The sequence below is a fragment of the Vespa mandarinia genome, chromosome 4 (genome assembly GCF_050613455.1).
Source record: "Vespa mandarinia isolate Hongniang chromosome 4, ASM5061345v1, whole genome shotgun sequence".
In the NCBI taxonomy this organism is placed as follows: domain Eukaryota; kingdom Metazoa; phylum Arthropoda; class Insecta; order Hymenoptera; family Vespidae; genus Vespa; species Vespa mandarinia.
The window spans coordinates 5622501-5650000 of NC_140813.1; the positions used below are offsets into that span (position 1 = coordinate 5622501).

Here is a 27500-nt window from a genome sequence, read left to right on the forward strand (position 1 = left end):
CTTTTTTTTTTGGTCGCGATTTACAGGTAATTTCGTAAAGTGATTCCCTACAAGATTGGAAAGGAACGATGATAACACGTATTATACGATATTATTATTATTATTATACAGGACGTACAACATACGATATTTTATACCGAGACATTATTCAAATTACAAATCCATCGAGGAATTCTAAATGGGAAATATTTCCAACTTATTTTCATCGAGATTTTTAGAATGTTGAATTCAACCAGATTACAAAACGAGAAGTACGAGTTTCCAGTTGGACTAACTTCGACACGAATTAATCTGTACCAGTGCGCATCACCATCACAATCAACCAACTAACCAACCAACCGACCAACGAACCAACCAACCAACCAGCCAACCAACCAACCAACCAACCGATCGGCCAACCAGAGGAACGAACGATCGTGCTTGTGGTTTTTTTTGAGACCAACGCTGAGGACACTCGAGTGTTCGAATGGAAAATTTCATTGAACGAATGGTGAGAGAGCAGAAGAGTATCAACGAACTGTGTGCACTCGATCCTTGAAAATCGAGAACGGAAGGATATATTTTCCAAATTGGCTGAATCTTGAATTTTCATTAATAAACAGAATACACTGGGAAGGTGAAAAAAAAAAAAAAAGAAAAAAGAAAGAAAAAAAAAATAGAAGAATAGATTGCTTTAATTTCCGATCCAGAGAGAGAGAGCGAATAAATGAGTAGGAAGATAAAGAAAGATATTTCTTTCCTTCTTCTTTTTTTATTAATTTCAATTCGAATATGAATTTTAATGATATACTTGATCCTTAAAGATGCATTAAGGAAACGTAATTAATATCGACGTTGTGTCGTGACTTTCATTTCTTTTGTTAAAAAAAGAAAAAAAAATAAATAAATAAATAAATCATTTGTTTGTTACTTCCATCGAAAAAAACTTTTATAATAATTCTCAATTAACGACGATATAATAATTTATTCAATGTTTCCAATTAACGCTTTCGGATCATTCGATTTTAATATTTTAATCTAAATAAATATTTCACCTATTTCGATCTTTAAATATCGATCAGGAAAATTTCAGAGTGACCCTGCGATGATAGATTAAATATCCTTCCTTGTAATCGAAAACGGAAGGATAATATTGGAATTATCAACATGGACGTTCCAGGATGAACGATGATGGTTCGTTGGATCGAATTTCGGGATTCTTGGGATTTAATGAGATCACGTAACGAATGGACGCTTATAATTGGACGCGTCCTGCCGTGAAGTCGGGCTCGCGCCTCGATGCACCGGATGATCCTGAGGGAACCGTGCGCTATGTATAATACACATGTAGTAATATAGTTCATGTACGTATATATAGATATATATATATATATATATATATGTGTGTGTGTGTGTGTAGATCCAGGGAAAATGTATAAACGTCTTTTGCGAGAGGAACAAGTTGAAGGTAATTTTCCGCTTAGCGAGCAAGAAAAACTGGCGACGATAACGTTCCTATGAGCGTTGATGTCGTCCAATTGCATAGTTCCAAAGAAATATATTTCTTCAACATTAAATTTGTAAATATTTTCTATTACCATCGAAAGAAAGTTAGATAGATAGATAGATAGATAGATAGATAGATAGATAGATAGATAGATAGATAGAGAAAGAGAGAGAGAGAGAAAGAGAAAGAAAAGGAGAAAGACCATGAAGGATTACATGTCTTCAAAGTGTGAAAATCTTTTGGATGAAAGAGAGAAAGAGAGAGAGAGAGAGAGAGAGAGAGAGAGAGAGAGAGAGAGAGAGACGAAAAAGACAGTATAACGTTTCATCAAGATTTTTGAAGGATTCAGTCTAGACGTGCTGGAACCAAGAACATACTGATAGAAGAGTTCAAGAATGGTTGTTGAACGTGTTGGGTGTGTTGCACCGGTGGGCGCCAGGATACACTATAAATTCCTGTCTCAGCAAGCTCTTGCATTCTATATTATTTTATTTTATTTTACTTTTATTTGATTTTTTTCCCTCTTTCTCTCTTCCTCCTCATCCTCTTCCTTGCGTACAAAAGGAATGGACTGGCACTGGGCTTAGAGGGTTCAGTCTGGAGCCTGGCAGGGCGTGAGAGCCACGACACTATAGGACTGTCTCTCTCCCTCTTTCTTTCTCTCATACACAAACACACATACACTTTCTCTCTCTCTCACTTACTCTTTTTCTTTTGAACATACAAAATTCGCTGTAGGAAAGTGCCTTAGGAGGAATCTGCGTAGACCTACATATACACACACACACAAACACACATACACACACATATACACCGACACCTTACGTCTCTCTATTGTGCACCAAGTGCAAGGAGCTTAGGCAGAAACGCCCCTGGATATCTGGCTCATGCAGACAGGAAGCGAGAATGAATAAGAGAGAGGGAGAGAGAGAGTGCGAGAGAGAGCGAGAGAGAGGTTAAGGTCGAGGAGCCGTTCGAGAGAATCCTACACGGATGCCGTTGCTTCGGGCCACTCCACCCGGCTTACCATAATTATGGCTTTGTTTATTATTGTTAGGCGAGTCGTGCATTGTGCCATCGAGGGGCTAATAGCGTGAATTAATCTCCGCTAAGTGGGAGCTGGTGCCAACGATGTTCCACAACCTTCTCCAGCAGGTCTCTTTCACCCACGCCAAATCTATTCTCTGACCTTCAATGAAAGACGGCATCGAATGGTGCCAGAATTCTCTTCCTCTTCCTCTTCTTCGTCTTCTTCGTTGCTCCTGTTCCTGCACTTGAAGCTGTTGCTGCTAACAACTCTTGCTCTCTTTTTCTAGTTTGTTAAAAGGAATCGCCATGTCATTGTCCTGCTGGCACACCAAGCATCGATAGACAATACGACTTTGTCTTCCTTGCCGACGTTGTCCTTCAGCAGTACTCCCTCTCTTCCTCCCACTCTTTCTCTTTCTCTCTCTCAATCTCTCTCTAAGGTGCTCTACTACGAATGAATGGAGAAAGGATTCGAGGAGCTGGAAATGGTAATCCGAGTGGAAGAGACTTGGACTGGTAGGAGGTAAATGCAACGATCAAGAGAGTTCCAAGGCATTTTATTATATCTTTTTCTTTTTCCCTTTCTTTCTTTCTTCCTTTCTTCCTTTCTTTCTTTTTTTTTCCCTTTCTTTCTCTCTTAGTGAAGGTAAGCATACGTCTACGTACACGTAACCAGGGATCTAATTTATCGGACAAAGTTTTCAGAAGTTAAAGTACAACGTCAGCTACTAATTTTTCTCTCCTGAAATCCCACCCTGTTCCACCTCACCTCACCCCACCACATCCCATCTCATTCCATCTTGGCCCAGCCACGTTCTTATTTTTTTTTTTTTCTTTTTTTTTCTCAAGTTCCATTTGACCGATCAGTTTCAAGATCGTGGATTAAGCATCGTCGGTAACGAGGTCAAGAATGATTACCGAGATAGTAATCGCCCACGTGTTCTTTCTCCACGTATAAAAAGAAGACTGAGTACTAGAAGCGTTGGCAAGCTAATTTTATTCTCGTTAATACGACGGCCACGTCGGCGCCGTTGCTTTCGCAATAAGATCTCGAGATAAAAGAGACCAGTAACCGGCAACCATGACCAAAGTAAGACAAAGTTTAGAAGCAAAATTAGACGTCCATTGTACATGTTCTATCTTTGATCTTCACAGTAGTCGAACTTTTTTTTTTTTTTTTTATTTATTTAAATCGCGACGATCTTTATTTTAAGAAAGAGAAAGAATGAGAAAGAGAAAGAGAGAGAGAGAGAGAAGGAGGAAGAGAAGATCGAGTGACGATGTGTTTGCTTAGAATTTGCAATTTACATGATGATCACCGAGTAAATGACCAGTGTCATTAAGATAATCTTCGTGGTTAGTCTACGTGCTAGTGGTATGTACTTCCACAACGTTCAATCTTCGAGATAACACGGTACGATTTAGGTATAAACATGGATGCACCGACGAACAAAGCATCGACTTACTCGAGTTACCACAAGTACAAAATGGTCTTTCTTTCTTTCTTTATCTCTTAACATTTTCGAGATTCGGTAATTCGTCTAGTAAATGTTAAGAAATGGACGAACAAAGGATGAGAGTTGTTCGTACAAAAGACTTCGATTGACGTTCTCGTTGAGACATTTATTTCTAAAAGAGATAAGGAAAATCCTGATGAGATGGGTCATCAATTCGTTACGCTCGATTTTGTCCTTTACTTTTATCCCTTTTTTTTATCATCATCATCATCATCATCATCATCATCATCATCACCATCCTCATTATTATCATTATCATCGTCATCGTCATCGTCGTCATTATCAATATGATCATTATTATTATTATTATTATTATTATTCTTATTATTCTTATTATTATTATTAATTAATTAAAATTTACGATTATTATTATTAATTAAAATTCACTATTATAATGACTTAATTATAATTCAAGAAAATAAAAATGAGTAATTATTACTTAGATAAATTTTTCAAATTGAAATGTAACTATCTCATACATATACATATATTTATATAGTAATCGCTACATAGCATCAAGTTAGGCGATCGTATCTGAATGAATCATAAGATGACCGTATATATCGTAAGCGTTCATTCAGTATTGAAAGTAGAACGTAAAGCTAACGGATTGAGCTACTTATAAGCAGGAATCATCATCTATATAACAAACACGAATGAAATGGAATTAAGTACTTGAACATTCCGTTATATCGTTCGTTCATTTATATACGAATATACGAATGACAGATCCTATTAGGATGAATATATTTTTCTAAGAGACAATTTATATCACTGTAGAAACGTTTAAAGGGGCATTTTAATCAGAAACATTAACAATCTAAAGGAATCTTAATTAATCATTCTTTTTTTCTTTCCTTTTTCTTCTTCTTCTTTTTTTTTTTTTTGCGCTTTTAATTACGCTTAGACACGAACAAGTTCGTGACATTGCAATTCCCTAGACTCGTGGGATCGTCATATCGATTAACAATAATAACTAGAAGCGCCATTTAACCCAATGTTACTAATGGGAACGAAAGGTGTGCCGATTAGTATGCACAGCTCTCATCCTGCATTGCGATTCGTAATTGCAAAATGTGCTAGAGAGAGATAGAGATAGAGATAGAAAGAGAGAGAGAGAGAGAGAGAGAGATAAAGAGAGATAGAGACAGAGAGAGAGAGAGAGATAAAGAGAGATAGAGACAGAGAGAGAGAAACGATGTCGTAGTTGACATAGTTTCGATTAACGTCAGTAACACGAAAGCTTACATCGAGAAAATTTGTTTGATGTGTTGTTTTTATTCGATTTTATTTTATTTTATTTTATTTTATTTTATTTTATTTTATTTGATTGGATTTTATTTTATTTTATCTCTCTTTTTTAAGTTCTTCGTAAAAGTCAAAACAAGATGGCTCCTGAGATTGCGAGTCAACGTTACGAGTCAGTCACTCATCAGAAACACGTAAGACGTGAAGAAATTTACGATCTCCACGGACTGAAAGTTTCTTTTCGAAGTACCATAGTAAGGTAAAAAGAGAATAGATAAAGAAAAAAGAGAAAAAAAGAAGAAAATAAGAAAGAGAATGGAGAGAGAGAGAGAGAGAGAGAGAGAGAGAGAGAGAGAGGGAGGGAGGGAGAGAGAGGGAGAGGGAGAGGGAGAGGAAGATAAAATAAAGAAGGAGAGCAAAAGCGAAGAAAGAAAAAAAAAAAAAGGAAAAAGAAAAGAAAAAAAAAGAAAAATAGATCGTAAAATCCAGTTGACACTCTTCGCCGCAGACTTTTAATGGGGGTTCTCCCCTCGTAATAAAATTTACGAACTTACGTTTTATCACCTTGATATCTAATCGTAACTGTTTTGATAGTTAACGAAAGATGTCATCGTCGTCATAGTCGTTATAGTCGTCATAGTCGTTTGTTTAGAGTTTCGTTTTATTTACTTATTTAAAAGATTTTAAAACGATCAAGTATTACGTATGTACATCGTAACTACGTACGTGAGAATATCGTAAAATAGTTGCGAAATGCAGAATAGCAATGGCAGGGAAATTGATGGTAGTAGGGGGGGAGGGGGGTAAAACTCGACGAAGATAGAGACCTAGCTATTATTTTAAACGTTCGCGGTGGTTATTCAATGGAAATACGACTAGAGATGAGGTTTCACGAAAGAGAAAGAGAGAAAGAGAGAGAGAGAGAGAGAGAGAGAAAGAGAGAGAGAAAGAGAAAATAAAAAAGTAGGGGTGGGAAGGAATGGAAATGGTATGACCCGTGATGGGAGGGATGAAATCATTCGTTTTTCCAAAGAGAAATCTCGAAGAAACAACCTTAATGTGATTGACTCGTTATCTCTCTCTCTCTCTCTCTCTTTCGAAGCTTTTACAAAGTTGAAACTATTACCCCTACGCCCACTCCCCTCCTCATCATCTTCTTCATCGAGCATATTCATTTTAATGCTTTTAAATTAATTAATTAATTACACGAAATCTTTTTCATGCAATGAAGAAAAATATGCGTCGTAAAGATATATATCGGTCCATTGAGAAAATATGCATCGTATTTTTTTTTTTCTTTTTCTTTTTCCTTTTTTTTCCTTTTTTATTTTTTTTTTTTTACATTAATATCGCACAACAACGATAAAATTCTCCTTTAATACTTTGCCCACTCTTATTTGAAACTATGATAGTTGTTGGTAGTATGTTAACAAGACCATCAAAGATGAAGATTCATTCTTCTTTTCCCTCTTGAATTAGATCGCTTCGTTACCCCGATTAAATTGTTTCTTCGGTCGACGAAGAAAAAGTAGAGATCACCCGCTGTCCTTAGTAAATTATACACAAGTGGATTTTATTTAGCAGATAAGAGGGAAGAATAGATTGATCTACTTTTAAGATAACGAACAGATCGATCTATCCTTTCCTTTTTCTTTTCTATATTTCTTTCTTCTATTCTTTTCTTTCGATCGTTCTTCTTTTTTATTTTATTAAAAAACGACGGGACTTGTATAAACAATTATGATGTACGTTATTATAATTCTTTTTTTTCTTTCTTTCTTAATTTCTCTTCTTTCCTTTTCTTTTTCTCCTCCTTATTTTTCTTTTTTTCTTTTTTTTTTAATCGAGGTCATCCGTTCATGAACAACCCCGTATTTTTATTTCATTCTTATAATTTTTTAATCAATCGTCATTTGTCTCCTTGTTCTTTTTTCTTCATTAAAAAAAAAAAAAAGAAAAAAAAAAACAAAAAACAAAAAACAAAAAAGAAAAATAGAACAAAAATTCGTACAATAGAAAAGACTTGTTAGAGAGATCGTTCTCGAAATTCCTAACGTCGAATTCTCGAATGTCCTTTCATTAATCCCATGCTCCCACAATCGGCTTTCACCATTCGGTCCTCTTCTCTTTATGGTTCAAACACCACACCGCCATTATCGTCACGGTACTATTACTACCACCACTACTACTATCGCATCATGCGAATATCGACATCGACACAGTGGAACAAAATGGTTGAGCACAAAAGACTCTCGTTGATTCCTTTTTCCACCCTTACGATTCCCTTTTAATTTCCGTCTATCCTTTGCGCCGAGACGAAAAGTAAATGTCTCACGCGAATTCGCGCAATATCGTTCTCTAATCTTACAGTAACGTTTCATAGCCAAAAGCTAAAAGTTAATTGTTCGCGAATTTCAAGAAAGAAGAATCCATTAACTTTTGTCGAGAATTTCTTTTCGTTCTATTTACGATACGAATACGTTTTTTTTTCGTATTTCGATGATATTCAGCTAAAGAAAGAAGATGATTCGATGAAGCTAATTTAATTAAAAAGACAAAAAAGAAAAAAGAAAAAAAGAAAAAAAGAAGAAGAAGAAAAATAATATTATACCGTGCATATTTTACATCTTTAATTTATAACATGTTTTTCTTTTCGTTTATAAATTTTAATGAATAATTTTCAATGATGCGAACAGTTTTCGTATATAATATAAAGAGAGAATTCGATGGATCTATGTAATTCATTAAATGAAAAAAAAAAAAAAAAAAAAAAAAAAAAAAAAAAATAATAATAAATAAATAAAATAATAAAATAGAAAACAAATTTTGTCGACTTTTAATTCGATATAATTTTTGTTTGTGAATTTGATAAATCGTAGACTGAGGAATATAACTTGTTTTTCTTTTTTTTTTATGATTCGAATGAATTTCATATTTCATAGCTCGATTAATCGAATCTGATAAGAAATATTTCATTGTCGATGAAATGACAAATGATACCGAAGAAAAAAGAATTCAATGAAGCTAATTCGTTAAATAAATAAAAAGATAAATAAATAATCGATGTTTATTTCGTCACGATTTTTATTTATGATTTTTGATTAATGGGATAGATGAAGGAGTATAATTTGTTTCTTTAATGATTCGAACGAATGGATTTCGTATTTCAGTGATATACAAAAAAAGAAGATTCGATGAGATTAATTTGATAAAAAAAAAAAAAAAAAAAAAAAAATAAATAAATAAATAAATAAAAAAAAAGAAAAAAGAAATTAAACAAATAAATAAATTGTTTATCTCATAATGATATTTATTTATGACATTAATAAATTGTAGCTGAGGAATACGTGTTCTTTTTGCTAATGATTCGAATGGATTTCGCATCTCAGCGACAGAGAAAGAGAAAATTCGATGAAGCTAATTTGTTAAATATAAAAAAGAACAAAAAAAAAAAAAAAAAAAAAAAAAAAGGAAAAAAGAATTTAAAAATATCTGATCTGTTTATTTCGCAACAATTTTCATTTATGATGATATTTATGATGACATTTATGATGAATTACCATTATGATGGTAAATCGTGGTTGTGGAATATGAAAAAAGAAAAAAAAAGAGGAAAAAAGGAAAAAAGAAAAAAAGAAAAGAATATACAAAAATTCCTGATCTGTTTATTTCGCAACAATTTTCATTTATGACTGTGATAAATCCCAGCCGAGGAATGTATGTATGTAACTATATGGGGGGAAGAAAAAAAGAAAAAAAGAAAAAAGAAAAAAAAAAAACGAAGAAAAAAGAGAAAGAGACAATTTTTTTTTTCTCTTTTTAAAGCAGAACATAAACAAACGAGAAGTTAACTTTTTTTACTTTAACGTGTAATCGAAAATGAACGTTCGACGTTTCTTTCGTAGCTCGATTAATCGAATCTGATAAGAAAATATTCTTGAAAGGCGTGTTCTGGGTGACACGGTAAAGTAACGGCAAGAAGTCGAAACACAGATCGTTTTTTCTTCGTCTTTCCAGGATCGACGTCGCGATTAATTCTGTTGACTCGGCAAACGCTTAAATCATCCTTCGAGGGAGGAAGGACGCACAGCGAACTATAATTTTCAAGCAAGAAACGAAGACTCAGCCGGTCGTTTCTCCGACGAGTAAAATAACGAGACGAGGACTACGAAGGAAGAAAGAGATAGAAAAAGGGAAAAAATAACAAAGACAGAGAGAGAGAGAGAGAGAGAGAGAGAGAGAAAGAGAGGGAGATCATAAATGTAGGAAAGAACGAACGAATGTCATTGAAATCCCATCTAAGTGGAAATTGGAGATCGTAAATTAAGTTAATTACGTCATTATCTTCGTTTACCTTGGCACTTTCGTAGAATCAGCGAAGATCGATCGATCAATCATTTTTTTTTCTTTCTTCTATATGTCAAAAGTATTTTCATATTTTAAATTTATTTTCATAAAAAAATATATATGTATGAGATATCGCTTAAAATTATTTAAGCGATGATAATTATATTATATAGAGAGCTTAATTTCTTTTTTCTATTTCATATATATATATAAAAAAAATCTTTTATGGATGATTCAACATTTTTGAACAACTGTTATTCATTAGTAAGGCAATACTTAGAACGACGTAAATCGGATTAGAATTTATGAAATTTTATCTTTGTTTATCTCGTGATCTTTGTTTTAACACCAGAAATCATAGAACATATAAATTTTGACTACCTTTTTTTCTTGGTGCTTCGAGATATCTTTCTTTTTCTTCTTTATTATCATTATCATCATCATCATCATCATCATCATCATTATCATCATCATCATCATTTCCTTAGATCTTTTACTGTCTTCTTATATATATATATATATATATATATATATATATATATATATCTTCATATATATTTTCATTTTATATATATATATATATATATATATATATATAAAATGAAAAGAATTATGTTCTCACTTACCGTCATAGGATTCGTTAGTATCACGACGAGATAAGAAATATCTTTAATCTATGTAAATTATCATCGATCCAGACGATAGAGTCAATTTTTGTGATAAGAATTTCGATTTTGTTCCGAAGTAATTTCGAAAATCCGATATCATTGATTTTAATTAAATTTTCTTTTTTTTTTCTTTTTAAAATTTTCAATATAACTTTTCTCTTTATATATAATTATATGTATATATGTATGCATCATGTTAATATATATTAACCACTTTAAATGAATCACGACACACACACACATACACATATATATATATTTATATAGTTTGAAGAAAAAAAAATATATATATATTTTGAAGAAAATTGATGATTTCGGTTTACGAGATTGCACCGTTGGAGAGAACGGAATAAATTGTATTCATCGGGAGGTCGAAAAGCACGATTCGAACTTTTACTTGAGTGGAGGACGATGCCTCATAAAGTTACTGTTTCAAATCCATACTTATGAAGTTAATAGCGGAGCGCGATAACGCTTTAAGTACATAAACCCGTTCGTTGGTGCGCATAAAATTTGGCTGCTGGGATACCTCTGCCACTAAAATATACCTTCCACTAGCCAAACTTTCTTATTCCACGTACATGAGAGAGGATTTATGAAACGAGAAGGATGGCAAATCGGTTTACGATTTAATAAACCGATAAGATTCGTCATTGTATATATATACGTTAACTAAAATTATTATAGTTCGTTTATAATTAACTAAACTAAGGTTAAACGTTAGACAATTAAACGATATATTAAACGTAAAAATTATTTTTTTCAATTTTACTCACCGACGATATAATATCTATTTGATTATAAAATAACTCACCTCTTTGATTTTCTCACGACGTTGATGAGTGACGTCATCCAATGGTGGATTGGGTGGTCTAACGATGTAAGGACCTGGAAGTGGTGCGGGTGGTGGTGCAATGGCAACCGAAACTACAGAAGGCCTATGAACCGTCCTAACGAGGGTGAACATTCGTCGATCTTGTTTATCTTCGATTCTGTTCTCTTCGCGAGGCAAACCTGCTCTAGCAAATCCTCCAACAACAGAATCGGCACCAACATTATCAGCAGCAGCAGCAGCAGCAGCAGCACCACCACCATCACCGCCACCACCGCCACCACCACCACCACCACCACCACCACCACCACCACCACCTACACCAACACCACCAGTACCACCAACAGGTACAGCATTATCCTGGATCCATGCTGGATTTACTTGTTCCGCACGTTCCTCAGGTGCTACACCTCTTTCAACGACACTGGTCAGGTCGCGTCTGGTTACGAATGTTCCAGTTAATAGAACGATCAGTATCACCGAAAAAAGTCCACTGATCGCTAGCCTCTGCATCAACCTCATCTCGCCGATGCACAATTTGCTCTTACTCCCACAGCAGCCACTTTCTATTTCTGTCTCAGGTAACGTTCCGCTTCTATCCGTGGAACTGCACAATCGCATCGCGTGCCGCAGGACACCTTTTGTAAGTCAGAACCCTTTGTCCTTTTTTCGTACCTTCGTTCGGTACCTAGATATCTACCTTTCTTTGTTAATCGGACTTTTTCGCGGGACGATCTAAAGAAACGATCTCGATAATCCTTATTTTTTTATTTTTTTTTTTTATTTCTATTAAAGGATTCTCGAATTTTGTCTTTCTCTCTTTCTCTCTCATTGGATTTCCAATTTATTAAATTAAATTTTATTCAAAATATTTCACGTTGTTTAGGATAAACTGATAATCAAAAATGTTCTTAATTATTTAAAATCTAAATTAATTCCTCATTTTTTTCTTCTCTCTCTCTCTCTGTTTCTTTTTCAGTGGAAATTCAACGAATTTGATCGTCAGCAACGATCGATCAAAGAAAGCAAATCGAACGTCCCTCGACTCTCTTCGCGAGATCCGGCTGAACGTGAAATTTTTATCGTAACACGAGGGAACTGTTCCAATTTCTCTCTTTTCCCCCTCCTTCCCTCCCTCCCTCTCTCTCTCTCTCTCTCTCTGGTCGATCGTTTTACCGTGAATCGATTTCTACGTTTCTTGCCCATTTAAGGTGTAGAATATCGAAGTCCGAAAAATAAGAAAGGTAGAATCGAGAAAAGTAGAGCCAGAGATACTTACTCGTTCAATCGCTCGCCCCAGTAATTCGAATCCGTTCGATGTTTGTTCCGAGTAGATACTTTGTGCAACGAGGATGAGATTATCTCAGAATACTACGTATTGTTCTTGTTGTTGTTGTTGTTGTTGTTGTTATTCTTGTTGTTGATAACTCGATATCATCGGGTTCGACCAATTTTATCTGGCAACTGTGTTATATGGAAGATAACAGAAAAAAAAAAAGATCGACCGTGTTAACAATCTACTCAATGAAAGATTCTATCCAATTAACAATTTTTCTCTATTTCATAGAGATCTTGAAGCAGAAGTTGCCGAAATTATTAAACATTTCTATCTCTCTGTGTGTGTGTGTGTATGTTTGTGTTTGTAAATAATTATGACATGATTATTAAACTTAAATAATTTGTTGATAAAATTGATCAACAATTAAAACCATTCTCTTGTCTCAACGTTCGATTAATCAATCCAATTTATTGTTCCAACGAAAATATTATGATACGTATATTAATGTTACATACGTAAATGTTTTAAATAAAAGCCTTTGAAATAAATATCCGATCGATCGATCGATCGATCGAACATTCGACGATGGATCGAAACTCGTCCTCATCCCTCCCACCAGAGAAACCGAGAAATATCGGCCGGTAATGAGGATGGATATCTTCTCTCTTCTGGTGACGAGTGAAGGGAAGGGTAAGAGAGAGGGATAGAAGGGAGAAGGGGGATACCCTGCTGTTTCGTTGGAACGAGAAATCGTCGAGGACGAGGCGGTTTACGGATTTCAAAGTCTTTTGCCGAAACGTGATCGCTGCATTTTTTATCGAGACACCCATACCAATGGAAAGAGAGATGGAAAGAGAAGTAAAAGAGAGAGAGAGAGAGAGAGAGATGGGAGGAGGGAGAGGTAGAGGGAGGAGAGACGAGGAGGATGAGGAAAGAAGGTTTTCTCGGTTCCAGCTCGCACCGAAAAGCCGCGTACATTTTATCGACCGCTCAGTGCGGTCGTTACACCTGCGGTCTTCGAGTTCCCTCCCCCCCTTTGCTCCTTCCCCTTCCACCCCTTTCTCCTTCATCTCCCGTCTCTATATACCTCTCCTTTTCTCTTTCTTCTCCCCTTCTTCGAACAGTAGAATAACATCTCGTTCTCTCGATTCGCATTTCGCATTTCGTCTGGTTCTTTCCCTCGCTTTCTACGTTTTCCCTTCTACGAGGAAAATTTCCGAAGAATTATTCTATGCCGGATATTAATCTAATTGAATTTTCTTAAAAAGTAAATCGATCGATTTAGAATTAGATAAAGGAAAAAGAAAAGGATTGATTGAGATTATGTAATATAATTAATTATTGCCGATAAGAGTATCCCTTGATACATAATATGTATGTGTGGTTTATCGTTAACAATAATTTTTACTTTTGTCCATGGAAATCTTTGATGGGAGAAGAGTTAAAAAAAAAAAAAAAAAAAAAAGGGTGTAAAAAGTTGAGAGAAAGAGGAGGGGGAGAGAAAGACAGAGACAGAGACAGAGACAGAGACAGAGACAGAGACAGAGACAGAGACAGAGACAGAGAGAGTGAGAGAGAGAGAGAGAGAGGGAGAGGGAGAGTTCGTCCGTCAAATGCAGTTAAAGAATTTTCAATATGTGGCAACGCGTCTAAGAGGCATCCAGCGAATTCACATCTGCGATATCGCACGTCGAACTATTCGCGTTGGGGTAGGTACGTTCTGCAATCGAGGAGAACTGTCGATAGTTGAAAGTAGGGAAGCCTCGAAGTTTGAGATAACGGGATGGCTCGCGAAGTATACTCTACTCGCGAACGATATCGCAGTGTTTCTCAATGTAAAGATAAAAATGTATATCCTAGCATCAAAGCTAAACCTGAGAGCTGAGAGTTTGTAGAGATGGCGGAAATCGTGGAGAGAATGTCAAGAGAGAGAGAGAGAGAGAGAGAGAGAGAGAGAGAGAGAGAGAGAGAGAGAGAGAGAAAGAGAGAGAAAAGAAATATACCAAAAGAGTATAAATAATTTATAAGATAAACTTTTTCTTTTATCTCTCAAAAATGTATTCGACGAAAATATATACAAGAGACTTACGAGTAGGGCAATTGAATTATCAATATCATAACTTTTTTAACCTTTTCGAAGAATCGTAAAAAAGTTGAGAAACACTGCTGAGATATCGCAGTGTCGATTCGAATGACCGTCGATCGTAAAGGTACGAAAGGTAAAGAGAGTAAGAAGCAAAGGATAAAAGACGTGCGTGCCTCTCCCAGACGGCGTCTTCGGTGAAACGAGAAGGGAGTAAAAGGGAGAGGGTTTAAGAGGAGCTAGAGGGAAAGAGAGAGGGAGAGAGAGGGAGAGAGAGGGAGAGAGAGAGAGAGAGATAGGGAGGTAAGAAGGGGTAAGGAGGTAAAAGAGGGAGGACGAACGTCGCGAGAAGATAAATCGTCGCGGTGGTACACTCGGTGGCCAATAAATCGTGCGGCACAGCCCTGAGGTTACGAAGATTGCTACGTGTCACATTCTTGTGGAAAATTGGAGCGGAGAAGTAGCTTTAAAGAGCAGGCAAATTCGCGTCGCCGAATGGACGCTTCTTTTAAATGCAATCGACCACCCACCTATCGAACTGTAATCGAGGTTGTTCGTATCAACGTATCAAAACGATTTAACCGTGTTATTTATCGTTAGATATATACGATCGATCGATCGATCGATCGATTTATATCTAAGATTTCATTCTTCTTATGTTCTTGCGAACGACCCTCTGACTTTGATATCAGATTTAAAAGGAATTTTTAAATACGTTTATATTCAGATTTGTTTATATTGTATCGCGTTTATTGTACTCAAGTCTAATACAAAGTTGAGAACCACTATTGAACGAATCCGAATGGATCTAAATATCTGTTAAGACAATGACGCTAACTACGAGGATGATATCGATAAAGTTAATGCATAGGAAGTAGGAGGATGGATAGGTGGGTGGATGGGCATGTGATGGAGGAGGGACAACAACTGGATAGTAGAAACACCCAAGTCTAAGTTTGTTGCTAGAGACTATAAGGATCAACCACAAGATCAAACTTTGAAACGGGGGGTATGTCTATGATCTCCTGTCAAAACTCACTTTTGCCGATTGGGACATTGTAATTACTTTGTTCAATCTCTATTGAAGATCGAAAGGAATATCAAACCAATGGAATGAATTTTTTTTCTCTCTTTTTTCTTTTTTTTTTTTTTTTTTTTTAAATGGGATTTTATGTTTTTCTAAAATTTCTAAAATATCGTAACATTATATTTTCAAACGTAAATACTCTCGTAAATCTAGGAAGACAGTGTATATGTACACACTTATACACACACACACACATACATACGTATGGGTAAGAGATAATATATAGGATCAAAGAAAATCATCGATGGAATTATTGGTTAACACATAGGTGAAATGTTCTCTATAGGTCTTAGGGAACCTAGGGAACGTTCCAAACCATTTCGCATTTAAATGACGTGACTCGATACGAGCGTCGACTGGAAAATCGTCTAGCGTAGGGGCCGTTTACGAGTAGTACTAAACCGCCTCTAATAGGTACGTCCAAGCAAGCAGCCAACGTCACACCTCCATCCCATCGTACTCTACCACGAAGTTTGTTAGCACGATTTCAAAGGAAGAACGTGGACGAAGTTGGAAATGCAAATATCGGCTACTTTCCTACGGCGATAATGGCCGTTTCCAGTCTTTAGATGAGCCCATTCTCAGTGAGTTTCTCGTGCCTACCAATATGAAAGAGATCGGATACAGTAACAACGACGTGAACGACTATTAGTACTGTAAGTAAAAGGCAAGAGAGAAAGAGAAAGAGAGAAAGAGAGAAAGAGAGAGAGAGAGAGAGAGAGAGAAAGATAGAGAGAGAGAGAGAGGGAGAGAGAGAGAGAAAGATAGAGAGAGAGAGAGAGAGAGGGAGAGAGAGAGAGAATTGTAGCCCTTTCGAAAAGTTCCGTTTGCGTGCAATGAAAATCCAAAGGCAGGAGAGAGAATGTAAAGCCATGAGTCGTTATTACACGTTGCTAAAATACAGCCTCTAGTTTTCTTGGGGTATACCTAAAAACAGTTCTGGTCCTATCACATCGAGCTCGGAATTTTGATGAACGAATTTTGCATATTACACAGTAGATACGTCGTCATTGCGCGGAAATTTCGTCTGTATATATATATATATATATATAAATAGATAGAAATACATACAGTATATAACATGAATTAATTTCAACTACTGATCGATAAAAGAGTCATCGTCAAAACCGAGAGTCCACTTTGGAGAAATTCAATCCATTAGATGAATTCACTTCGATTGCTCTCGATCGACTATCTAGCGCAATCTCTGTTTGCTCGGCTCTTTGTTAAAATCCCTTCTATCTGTCACGAGCAAACTTTGTTTTCCATTGTTTCCGAAGTTGCTCTGTGATGACGACATTAATAAAGATACCTAATGATAATTATTTCCTTTGTCATACGGTAATCACCTAGGTCTCGATTTCAAATTATCTACTATGTAGAATAGTTAATAACGTTGTGGCGTCCGTTGAAAATGTTAATAATAAAATCGATATTGATTAATTATAATGAAATATCGACGATAACGTATGCCGCAGATAGTTAACCACCGAATGATCAAGTTAAATCACATACTGAGACAATTACTATACACATCCCATTAAGAGTAAATAACTGGTATTGTATCAACCTCAGCGTGACTACCGTCATGTCGTTTAATATATTAATCGAGTTGGACAAATAAGACCGATCGATGGATATAATTATCAATATTTTGTTAGAAAAAAAAACAAAAAAAAAAAAAAAAAAAAAAGAGAAAAAGAAAAGAAAAAGATCCACGAACAATGATTTGAAAAAATTAACTTAATCATCCAATAAAATTGTGACGTGCGAGATCTTTTTAAAAACAAAAATACAAAAAAAAAAAAAAAAAAAAAAAAAAAGAAGAGAAAGAAAAAAAAAAGATCCACGAACAATGATTTGAAAAAATTAACTTAATCATGCAATAAAATCGTGACGTGTGAGATCTTTTCAAAAATAAAAATACAAAAAAAAAAAGAAAGAAAGTTACTTTCTACAAACGCTGGTCCGTTTTAAGAAGTTATTTGACAACGAGAGAAAGAGAAAGAGGAAGAGGAAGAGAAAGAAAAGAAAAAGAAAAAGAGAAAGAAAAACAGAAAGAGAGTGAGAGAGAGAGGAAGGATATATAAGGAAGAAGAAAGTAAAGAATACGAGAAGGATGGAAAGAGAAAGAGGCGTTAGAAGTACTCGAGAAGTTTACGAGGAGGTCGGCACATGAACGCGTCAAGGTAGAGCCCCAGGCATTCTGGTGGTTATCGCAGCAGACAGGGTCTTCTTTGTATAAGTGTATATGTGTATACATATGTGTGTGTCTGTGTGTGTGTGTATGTGCGCGCGCGCTCACGCATCTTCCTTTCGTAAGTACGTAACTACATCGAGGCTGAACCAAGTCCTGGACGATGCCTGTCTACTACCTTCCATGCCATGCTGTGCTCTGAATATCGGGTATTAAAGGTGACTATAACGCTCTTTGGATCTCGATTATCAAGCCTCTTCCTCTCTTCCATCTCCGACGATAAGATGAATGGCTCTAGTACGAGCTCGAAGTCGATTCGCTTTTATTGCCAGTTCGGCTACGTGGAACGATTATTATCATTGTATATGTGCGTGTGTGTGTATATATATATATATATGTGTCTATCTCTGTGTACGTATATATGTCTGTCGGCATATGTTAAAGAGGAATATATACATATGCGTATTTTGGGATTTATATATAATCATTCCTTTCGAATTTGAATTTAGAATAGCCAATTGTTTTTTACGCGTGATTATAATTTGAATTTGCTTAACTGCTAGAGTTAATTTTTTTTTTCTTTTTCTTTGGAAAAGAAAGGAAAGAAGAAAGAGGAAATAAGGAATAAGAAAAAAAAAAAAAATAAATAAATAAAAAAATTAACTTTTTTGAGATAGAAAATGATTTGACAATGTTATTTTCTCTGAAGTTAAAGGGATCATTAAATAATATTTTTATGCCATCGTAGTAAAAACCTTAGCTGCGGCATAACTTTTACTGCCTGAATTGATCGAGTAGAACATTCACCGACGGGTTGGAGCATTCTTGTCAAGGACGTGAAGCCAGAGCCTGGTCGTTCTTTCTTCATGATAGTCAATCTCTCTCTTTCTCTCTCTCTCTCTCTCTCTCTCTCTCTCTCTCTTTCTCTCTCTTAGCCAGACGACAACAACGACGATGGCAAGAGGATATTAATCAAGCGAGGGCAAGTTCGATTTTTTACCGATCAGCCCGAAGAGGATCGAGACTCGAATGAAAGCCAAGGTGAAAATGAACGTGTCGATTTTCGATGCCGTCACGTGATTTATTGAACCCCGATACAGGAACTCATCGAGAAAGAAAGAAAGAAAGAAAGAAAGAAAGAGAGAGAGAGAAAGAGAGAGAGAGAGAGAGTAGAGCTTGATTTCTCTTCGACTCACTGAAAAGTTAACAAACTCGTCTTCGCAAACTTAAATACATGTTTGCGCAAATATATACACACACATATATATATATATATATATATATATATCCCGTTATGTATTGACATTTTATAGAAAGCAATTAAAATAAACATTTCCCGGATGAAAATGTATCTCGACGAATGATACATGATCATTCGTATATGAATTTTCAATGGAATTTTTTTATTTCTTTTTCTTTTTTCTTCCTCTAACCTCTAACTAATTAACAGACTTTGTATAACAAGGCGCCAGCAATTAAGTCTAATGTAATCGAGGAATTTTTATTGAAATCTTTTTACTCATATGTCTGTTGTCATGTATAATGTCGTTCTTACAGCTGTTGCTATTATTGCCTTTTATTAGTGATACTCTTGTTAATTTTACGTAACACATTTTAACCTAATCCAATTGACACGTTTGATGATGTGAATTTTGTTGAAGAAAAAAAAAAAAAAATAGAATGTCAATATTTAAAATTTTGTTTTACAATTGTTAGTCTTAAAAAATATTACGAACGTACGAAACGAATTAATTCGTACAAGGTGTCTTTCTCAAGTATAACGACAGGATATATCTTGGTTAGGGTTATATATTTAACCCTCCTAACAACATGGGATACGGCACCGACCATGCAATACGAGTAACGCGTTAATCCCAGGACACCGTACGTTTATCACAGTTTGTCCAAGTACCGGCTTCTGTTGTGGCTTTTGAAACGTACGACTCCACTTAGGATAGATATCTACCTCAGGAGAATCTCAGAGGTTACTTCCTGTTTCTTTGAATTAGACAAGTCACCGGTAACACGCACGAGACATCACTAACTTACATCTACCAAATTACATCAACGATCATCCAGCTTAAGGAAATGTAGCTATGGATATCTTCTTCTTCGGATATATATTGGAAGGAAGTGATGAAAGAGAGAGAGTTAGGAGGGGGTAAGAGAGAGAAGAGAAAGATTCGCCCAAGATCTAACATTTGGTCTTATTGTTCTATAACGAAACAAATTAATGATACAATTCAAACGATCCGATCATCGATAATCTTGTTTCAAGTTTGTTCTTTTTTTTTTTTGTCCTTTTCCCTTACAAAAAAGAAATATTATTCGATATTATTCTTTTATGGCTAAGACATTATAGGTTCTATTTCACGTAATAGACCTTCGTTATATTTGTTGCGTGACAAAAAGACGAATTGAGAATTGCGAATGCGGTACGAGACCAAGTAGCTTCACGCACGGCCATAAAACTTGTCGACGCCTGTTCGAGCACGGTGGCAAACGCCTTTAAAACGAGGTAGAGACCGACACGACACAGGTTGCTGATACCCTCTCGTTGAATCCTCTTTCCTAACTCCTTTCACTGAGGTAGCCATTCTACTAAGAGAGAGAGAAAGAGAGAGAGAGAGGTGGAAAGGGATAGAGAGAGAGAGAGAGAGAGAGGGAGGGAGAAGGAAGCTTCTGCGTGCTTCGTTTCACGGTTTCCGCCGGATGCGGAATCGTCGTTCGCCAAGTGTGACGGCTGTCGTCTTGTCAGGCAATAACCTGCTTGGTGACCGAGACGACTCTAAAGCTGCTGGAACGTCTTCCACATTTAACAATGGAATCTACGTGAACACGTCATACCCTCACCCTCCCCCCCAACCGTTCTCCTCCCCACAGAAATACTCCTGTTGGTTTAAAGCACGTCGTAAGGTTTACTACCAACAATTTGTATCTTATTTCATACGACATACGTATATACTATGCAAATGTCACTCTTGTTATTAACAGGTAAACCTGTCGTTCATTATATTGCAAATATTTCATGAGAAATATTATAAGCAATAGAAATGACAAATTCAAATTTGACATTCACGTATATTTATATTAAATATTTCTTGTGTAAATGAATCCTTAAGAATTTGCAATATTAATTTGAATAAAGAATGTCAATGACTTTTTCCCTTTTTCTCTTTCTTTCTCTTATTTCTTTTATAATATTGTTGTTATACTGGTGTACATTTTTTTTTTTTTATTTGGATAAATAATTCGATAACAAAAACATTGTTCATAATGAATATTATATTCAATATTATATGCTATTAATAATTTTTCTTTTAATTATTCTAGTAATAATTTGCCTTATTAATATAAAACTATTACAAATAATTAAAAAAATAATCCCTATGAAAAAATTATGTAATTATCATAATAAATTCGTTTGTTAATTATACGTACACACAATTAATGAAATATTGAATTTTTTCTTGGTTTATCTCTAATAATTCAACTTTTTTTTATCTATACATTCTATTGATTCATAGCATTTAATAGAATAATTCAAATTATACAATTAATTACGGATCAATGATATGAATTCTACAATCTTTTTTTATTTGTTTATATTTTCATATTGAACGAGAAATTTATTATCAATCTTTTAATCGAGTTATGTTTTACCACGAGGACAAATATCTTTCTGAGGAACGATTATAATTACTAATCTTTTTTCAGCAATTCAACAATATTGAATATTATATTCAATATTGTTCAGATTTTATCACGAGTATAACGACAATAGTCATTAGCATTTGATTGGTCTATAAGTAATGCCGAAGTTTTTTTTTAATTAAAAAATAAACTGACGTTGATTAGATAAAACTTAACAAAAAAAAAAAAAAAAAAAAAACAAAAAAAACCATGATTATTAATAAATATAATATTAATAAATTAGGAAATAAATAAATATAAATATAAAGGTATGAGAATGTTAAATAATGATCTATCTTTCATTGGACGATAAAGGATTAAAGGGATTTATATTGTATTCGATGTGGTGTAACAATAGAAAAGAGATCGAGGATGTAATCAGCTAATCAACCTGTTGAGAGTACAAGTGAATCGTACGCATGTGGCGAATTGAAAATGTCGATTTCCGTGAATCGAATCGAAAGTCAGTGACACGTTTCGACGAAGCTTTCGACTTTTTAACGACTCGGATCATCCTGCAAAACGAGCACGCAACGCGTTTCTCCCGCCTCGATTTCGGCCTCGGTTACGATTCAATTTCGATTTTGAACGAATTCTATCCACCCCTTTACTTCCCCTATTTCTCTCCCCCCCTCTCTCTATCTATCTATCTATCTATCTATCTGTCTATCTCTCTCTCTCTCTCTCTCTCTTTTCATCTTTCCATTTCGTTCGCCGTTGAAAATAAATTTCTAAGCCGGCGGGATTTAACTTCGACTCGCCGTTTTACCCTCCCCCTGTTCTCATTTTCAATTTTATTTCCAATTTCAATCGGGACCTGGTACCAATGCGATTTGATTTCTCTTCATCAAAAATAATTCGCGCAACGACGGATTAAATCGAACTGTCCGATATCGATATAATACTCTACGTTGGATGAAACGAATGCAATATTTGTAGTCGATCGATTCGGATATATAGTCGTTTTGAGGGAAAAGGAAAAAATAAAAAAAAAAAAAAAAAAAAAATAAAAAAAAAATATAAAAAATAAAAAATAAAGAAAAGAAAAAACAAGAAACAAAAAAGAAAAGAAAGAGAGAAGGACAGACAAAGGAAAAAAGAAGAAGAAAAAAAAAAGAAATAAGAAACAAAAACAAAGAAATATACGCGTTGTCGTTCGAAATATTCTAAATCGGATAATTCTCTCGATTAAATCGATTACCCTCATTCGTTGATGCATTAATATGATTAGCGATCCCCATTAAGGGATCAAAGTCCTTTACCAATAGTTCGAATTACTTTGAAGAAGATTGAAAAAGAAGTCTGATTGAAAGTTCACGCTTCTTGAATCTAAAATTCGTTAAAGACGAACGGATAAGCCTTATTTTTTCTTTTTTTTTCCTTTTCTTTTATTTTATTCCCTTTTCTTTCTTTTTTTTTTTTTTTTTCCTTTATAAAAGGTTAGGGTGGCTCCAATTCAAACAGGATCTTCAATGGATTTCGTATCTGTGAGAGGTGGTATCTGTTGATCCAGTTAAAGAGGATTAAGCCTAGCTATCTGCTCGGACGATTGTTTACGAATCGGATTCCACGAATCTCCATTGTCCAGAGGCACGAAGCGGCATGCCTTGGCTGTGATCCAAGTAACGGGTTCGGGTCCTTTTGGATTTCCCCGTTTATTGTTTTAACCAAATTAATGGGATAGCTTCGTGATAAGCGATTCAATAACGGTAGGGCTTATAATTAGGAGGGAAATTATTGAAAAGAGATCTACGATATTTTCTCCTTGATAATATAAAAGTTAATCACAAGTATAAGAGGATGGTATCGAATATATAAAATTTAAATCAAACAAACATACATACATACGTACAAACGAACAAACAAAAACAAACAAATAAATAAACAAATAAAAAAAAGAAAAAGAAACTTACGAAACATGATAAGTTAGGGTAATATTATACCCTGGCAAGTTTGAAAGGGAGGTGAATGAACTAAGTAAGTATCTTTCTTCGGATACGTTACGAGGAAAGATTCCAAAGAGATTACAAAAATTCCTGAGGGCTTTGGCGGTTCGAAAGGTATCGAGGAATAGGTCGAAAAGTTCTGGAAGGGATGGCGTTCCACGTGTGTGCCCACGAGCCAACAAGCTAGCTCCCACGTATGGTGAATACTTGCTGGTGAATAGGTATATGTAGGTGTTCCGTGACCGTGTCGACCTCAGGCCGGGTGCCTCGTAATCGCTAATCGAAGTGGTTTATCTTACGGTCTGCGAAGGGAAGAGAAAGAAGTAGGCGGAGATAAAGCGAATTCGACTTAAGGCAGAAACGCTTTAGGATCATCGGCCGTCTTGTATTTAAGCTTCTCCAATCTCTTCCTTTTGTAAACCTTATGGACCCCTTCGAATACAATTTTTTCTTTCCCTCTTTTGCTTTTTTCTTTTCTCCTTAAATTTTCTTCCTACCTTTCTTCCTTTCTTCCTTCCCACCCCCCCCCACTCTCCCTCTCTCTCTCTCCCTCTATCTTTTTCTCTTTCTCGTTTGATGAAAATTTTTTTAAAAGATTAACAATCGTCCTTTTCTTCCCTTTTTGCGAGATCTTTTCACGAAGTCCCATTATTTTACACTGTTATTTTTTCTTGCTTTTATTAGACGACTGTAACACGACTACCTCTTTATGTTCTGCGAGAAAGAAAGAATATTACATTGTGCTGCGTCATGTAATGTCTTCGTTGTATAATGAGACAACAAGAAAAAAAAAAGAACAGAAAAAAAAGAAGCAAAAAAGTAGAAAAAGAATAAAAAAATAATTATATATATACGTAAAAAAAAAAGAAAAAAAAAATCAATTAATGAGACGAAGATAAATTTTGTGACAATAATTCGATCTATCGGTACACGTACCTATTAAAAAAGATAAAATAATTATAATCGATAGTTCGTAGATAGAATATGTTAATTAAACGAAAGACATTTCTATTTGAATAAATATAAATATTCATTTTCTCTCTCTCTCTCTCTCTCTCTCTCTCTCTCTTTCTCTCTTTCTTTCTCTATTACGTTAACAATCTAACAACGCGGCAGTTAGTTTAACAGTTTACAAGTCCATTATTATTAACCATTCCCTTAATGTCTACCGCCTGGACTTACCGATAACAGGATTATAAGTAATAATCGTGGTGACCATGGCGAGAGTGCTGCTAGCACCTCTCGTAATCGTAATTCATTGAGTTGCAATATGGAGTCGCACACAATTTGTCAAATGTTTTTGATAGACGATCCAGTTTCTCCGGTTAGCTCTACTAAGCACAAGTTTACGACTCTAATAAATTCTATCGAGTAGTCGATAGATGGACGAGAGATAGGGTGGGGAGTTTCTCTCTTGATAGAACGAAAGAAAGAAAAGAAAAAAAAGAAAAGAAAGACCGAGGAAAAAAAAAAAGAAAAATCAGAAAAAGAATCAAAAGACCGGTTGTCGTGCCAACATAGTTATTTTAAATAAACATTTGAAATTAATAGCTTTTAACGAGCAAACGATCTTTTATCTTAACGTTACGTAACGCACATTCTTAATGAAAAGAGAAAGAAAGAAAGAGAGATAGAGAGATATATAAGGAGAGAAGGGGAGAGAGAGAGAGAGAGAGAGAGAGAGAGAGAGAGAGAGAGGTTAGTCATTTAGATGGATCCCAGATGCTAATTGGCGAATGCTAATTGCTTGGAGAAACCGGTCTGGGTCCCTCGACTACCGTTCGGAGATTAATTTCGCATCGGTGAAAACGAAGTTTGACCGTTCGTAATGAGACAGTAGAATTTTGGTCAAGGTCGGACTTCGGTTAAAACCTGATTTTTCCCTTTCGATCATGCGAGAGATTGTTTTTGATAGTTGCGATCGAAACGAAAGAGAAATAAAGTAAAATAAATCAAATACGCATTAAACCTAATGGAATATCCTATAAGCTTTTTTCTTTTATTGTATCAATCAGATATCGCGTTACATCCTACATTGGCTTGACAGACCATATTTCGAAAATATGAAAAAATGAGAGAAAAAGAAAAGAAAAGGGAAAAGAAAAGAAGAGAAAAGAAAAAAGAAAAATCCATAATTTTACGTTAGGTCAAACGTTAGAGGAATACTTCATCATTTTTCTCCTTCACGAAATATTCGAACGTACTTCATCAACCGTTCGATAAATGTCTCGAATAAAAAAAAAAAAATAAAAATAAAAATAAAAACAAAAAATAAAAAAAAATAAAAAAGTAAAAAATAAAAAAAAAAAGAAAAAAAGAAAAGGGAAATAAAAAAGAAATAAGATAAACGATAAGGATCAAGTTATTTGCCACTCGTTCGGCTCAAGAAGGGTGTAAAAGGGATCAAATTCAAACGGACAGGCGCTGCTGCTTATGCTTGGGAAGTTTACCCTCCAGCTGGACACTAACGTGAGAGCAGCTACGCCAAGGGACGTATGTCCACCGTATACACGCGTCACCGTGAAACATTTATTAGCGAATGCCTGGTAAAGCGGTTTGCCAGTACGCTTGGCATTCCGCTGCACCACGAAGAACTTGATTAATGGTACCGTTTTGTCAGCGCATTTATAATGAACGTTTCAAGCGTTCACAACGAAGAAAGAGAGAGAGAGAGAGAGAGAGCGAGAGAGCGTGAGAGAGAGAGAGAGAGGGGGGGACATCCCTTCGTACGAAGTACAGAACTTTCTGCTAAGAACTTTTTCTACGGTACCAATAGAAAAAGCACCTTTTCGAGTTTTCTCAAACTCGTTCGAGGAATTCACATAGTTGTAATAAAAAGAAGAAGGAACAAAGAGAAAAAGAAAGAAAGAAAAAAAAAAAAAAGAATATATAGTCAAAGGTCTCTTTTGAAATCTCAAGTTTTCTTCTCTTTAATTTTGTAAATCTACCGAAATAAGAAAAGAGGAAGGAAATAAAATGAAGGAAGAAGAAGAAGAAGAAGAAGAAGAAGAAGAAGAAGAAAAGGAGAACAAAACGATAACGACAAAACAAATAATAACAGAAAGAGAAAAGGCGACGATGAGAGTCAAATGATCTCTTTTGTAATTCCAATTCTTGCTTCGATATTTAAAGCAAAATTCCTCGTTGAACGTTGGTAAGATAGGAGACCTAGGAGGTTTCTACGAAATTATTATGAGGCATCGATCATCGAAATTTGACACTTATATGCACGGAAATCTTGGGAACACGCGGCCACGGCTAACACCAAGCGGAATGATCGATTGCTCTTTGCCGTGACTGATCCATCCAGACTACTGTGTAACGTTTGGTAAAGCATCGTGTTCGTCTCGAAGCCCACAAACCTCTTCCTCTTCACTGTTGGTAGTTTCTTCTCCCTTCATCCTCTCATCCCTACCTACCTACCTACCTATCTACCTACCTACCTAAAAGGAAATCTCGCTGAACCGGTCAATATCGATTTGGGAATATAATGGGTTTGCAAAGGGGCCTTCGACCATTTCTCTGATACTAATTACTCTAATTGTTCTCCGCGGAGCCTCCATTCTCATTAGCTAACGACGTTCTTTTATTCCTTTAGATCACCGCCATGTATGTCTAATCTTTTATGGTTAATTATCATTTATGAATGAATCTTGAAAGAAAGAAAGAGAATTAAAACAAAATTCAGGAAGTGTACATGTGTATAAGAGTGAAAGAGAGAGAGAGAAAGAGAGAGAGAGGAAGTACGTGTCTCTTTATTTTACCCACTTACCTATCTGACGAAAAATTTAGCAAAAACAGACGTTCGCTTAGAACTGTTGAAAACTACTCGTGGCTGTTCGTGAAACGAACCAAAGGAACGATTTATCCTCCTGTCGGTATACCTACAATTTTCAACGTAACTCTATATCCTTGAAAAAGATGGAGGATTTGAAGAAAGCACAGCGTATTTTTCAGAAACAGCCAAATGCCGTGGCACGTTCTAGTGTTGGAAAAGATGAGGAGGGGAGGAAGAAAAAAAAAAGAAAAAAAAAAGGAAAAAGAAAAGAAAAAAAGAAATACGACGAAACATATTCGAAAGCATTATC

The 27500-nt window shown here is 35.3% G+C and overlaps 1 protein-coding gene across 6 annotated transcripts in view; it reads right to left on the reverse strand.

Moving 5' to 3' along the window:
- alpha-Man-Ia (alpha-Mannosidase class I a) overlaps positions 1-27500 on the reverse strand; it is a 95615-nt gene that overhangs the window by 40852 nt on the left and 27263 nt on the right. For 4 of the 6 annotated variants that reach the window (XM_035876038.2, XM_035876036.2, XM_035876035.2 and 1 more), the window contains exons 3-4: positions 12407-12591; positions 11110-11765 (exon numbers count right to left, since the gene is read on the reverse strand). In XM_035876038.2, the coding sequence (XP_035731931.2) occupies positions 11110-11748 (639 nt within the window). In that variant the 5' untranslated portion in view covers positions 11749-11765; positions 12407-12591. Of the gene's footprint in view, positions 1-11109; positions 11863-12406; positions 12592-27500 lie in introns of all 6 variants that reach the window. The other 2 variants (XM_085656293.1, XM_085656294.1) reach the window with 2 other exon arrangements.